The 2,618-nt window shown below is 37.5% G+C and overlaps 1 protein-coding gene across 1 annotated transcript; it reads right to left on the minus strand.

Moving 5' to 3' along the window:
* Positions 1-1,066: 1,066 nt before the first annotated feature.
* LOC113471107 (putative uncharacterized protein DDB_G0282133) lies at positions 1,067-2,413 on the minus strand. Its single transcript, XM_026829992.1, has one exon. It carries the CDS (start codon positions 2,411-2,413, stop codon positions 1,067-1,069), a length of 1,347 nt encoding a protein of 448 aa, XP_026685793.1.
* Positions 2,414-2,618: the final 205 nt, after the last annotated feature.

The following is a 2,618-nucleotide window of genomic DNA, read 5'->3' on the forward strand; positions in this document are numbered from 1 at the left end:
TTCAGCCTAGTTACCAGTGATATTGTCAAATTCCTGGAAGAAAAAGGGTGCTCAGGAATACAGCTGGCAAATAATGTAAACCCATGTATACTAATGTATGCGGATGATCTGGTATTGCTGGGTCATAGCAAAATAGACCTGCAGAAGAAAATTAATGTGCTTGGAGAATACTGTTTGATGAATGAGCTGGAAGTCAATACTGAAAAGACTAAAATAATAGTGTTCAGAAATCTCACTTCAGGTTTTGCAGTACAGGCCTAGCATGACACGCGTTCAGTTTTGGCTGAAAGGATTATGCCTGTCACGCAAAAGCTGATATAAGTGGCAGGCCTTGGATTTCCTAAGAGATATCTTGGTAAGTCCACATCTTCCCTAAAAGCCAGACGTTGAATGCATCAGATCCCGAAAAACAGGGTTGAACACCCTGTAGAGTGGGGTTCTAGGAGATGGGGGAGGATGAATTGTTTTCCTTTCATTTGTGCTGCTGTGTACTCCATTCTCTACGCCATGTAGTATTTGAATAGTTTTACAAATACGAACCCAGTGCTGTGTTGAGGTTCCTTGGCAAACGATTCAAACGAATATTTCATAGGGGTTTAAGTTTAAAATCACGGTATAAGGTTTCGAGAGAGAGAGAGAGAGAGAGAGGAGAGAAGATTACCAGAATTTTTATGTGAAATGTTCATAGATTATGGGGGAGCTTAAAATGGGGTATTTTTTATGCTGAGCGTATACTTTGGTGTGGAAAATTTCTCCAACTTCACAATTAATAAGTAGCTTAGACTGTAGAGTGACACCGAGCAATGGTGAGCGGATAAACAGGCGCATTAACGCTTAGTTCTAATTCTAATGATATTAGAGAACCACATCCCTTGAACAGAACAATGCTCATGGAGACGTAAATGAACGCCACGAGTGACGTCTTAACTACCGCATATTGATACCTTCAAGTATTTTGGTTTATTCCTACCTGATATCGATGATCCGGATATGAGTGATACAACTGATGAGGATATCTTGGAGTAACATTGTGCTGGTACATGGAGGTCCTTAAACAGAACAATGCTCATGGAGACGTAAATGAACGCCACGAGTGACGTCTAACTCTACCGCACATTGATACTTGAAGTATTGGTTTATTTATTCCTACCTGATATCGATGATCCGGATATGAGTGATACAACTGATGAGGATATCTTGGAGTAACATTGTGCTGGTACATGGAGGGAGCATTGTATGGGAGGGAATAATGAGATAAGCTCGCCGCAGTACGCTTGTGAAACACTGATGATTGCATGAACCGATTTGAGGGATTATTTGCCAAAGCAGGTTGACGGAAATCAGCATAATTGTTATTTACAGGTAACGGCTTGTATTTGATGTTATTTGTATTGCAAGGGATTTGTAAGTAATTCCTATTGTTTCGTAAGCTTACTGGTGGATATGCCTTGCTTATTTCATTCCTGCTGATTCTACTATTAGACCGGTCACTTCCCGCGAAGTTCTGAGCTACTTCATGTCCAACCGGTGCCGGCGAAGGGTAATGTCTATTTCTTTCCAAGTCATTTAATTTATTAAAATTGTCATCGATCTGTTGTTGTCGGTCGCAGTTTTCCAAAGCTCCTGGACTAAATTTATCTGAATTTACATTACACTCGTTATTCCCGTTGTCGTTAAAGTTTGTACAAAAATTTGCATAACTGCTATTGGTATCGGCGACCACATTAATTCCATTTAGTTCACAGGTATTATTAAAATGCGATGCTGAGTTTGAAATTTGTCGTTCACCAATAAAGTTGGGTGAAATATTATTTTCATATCCAGTAGCATTGTGATTTATGTTTGCTGTAGACCCATTGATATCTCCATTGGGAGGAGAAGGGATTGCAGAGCTGTTACAATTATTTATGTCTTCATATTGATATGTACCATTTGAATAAAACATAGGATTGCTTGATGCATAAAATTTGTTATTATCTTGTAGTTGTTTTTGATGTTCACTGAGTAAATTTATGTCTTCACTATCATGATGATGGTTATTATTATTACTCGAAGTTATATCACAACTGGTAATGTTTGTTGTTAGGTTATGATTTTTAATTAAAATTTCATGTGTTGTTTTGCTTGTCTCATATGTTTTATTACATACCGTTGTACTAGAGTTCACATTTGCATAATTATCTACTCCTCTACAGTCATCTACTTCTCCTTGCGTTACATCTATATTGTTCTCTTTATTTATAACTTTAATATCAGATGAGACGATATTGTGATTTGCAGTTTCATTACAGTCATGTTTATTTGACGCGTTGAAATATGTGGAGGAATTTGTGCTGCACTTGTCATTATCTTGAATACAACTTTGATTGCTATTATTAACAGAATTTCCAATCAGAAAGTTAATTTTTGACATTCTCAAGCAATAGAGAGCATTGAGTTGGGCGAAAACTGAATTATATTTCCTTCCCTTATAGTTACAAGAGGGAAGTCTGAGAGTATCTAGAGATGCAGAAATGAAGCCTCGTATAGTTTGTGTCATCCAAGAAGAATACGATTAGTGGATGTGCCAAATTCACGAGAAACACAGATTCAACTAGGAAGAACAAGATTATTAGTGG

Source organism: Diaphorina citri, unplaced genomic scaffold, assembly GCF_000475195.1.
Source record: "Diaphorina citri unplaced genomic scaffold, Diaci psyllid genome assembly version 1.1 scaffold2075, whole genome shotgun sequence".
Classification (NCBI taxonomy): Eukaryota; Metazoa; Arthropoda; class Insecta; order Hemiptera; family Psyllidae; genus Diaphorina; species Diaphorina citri.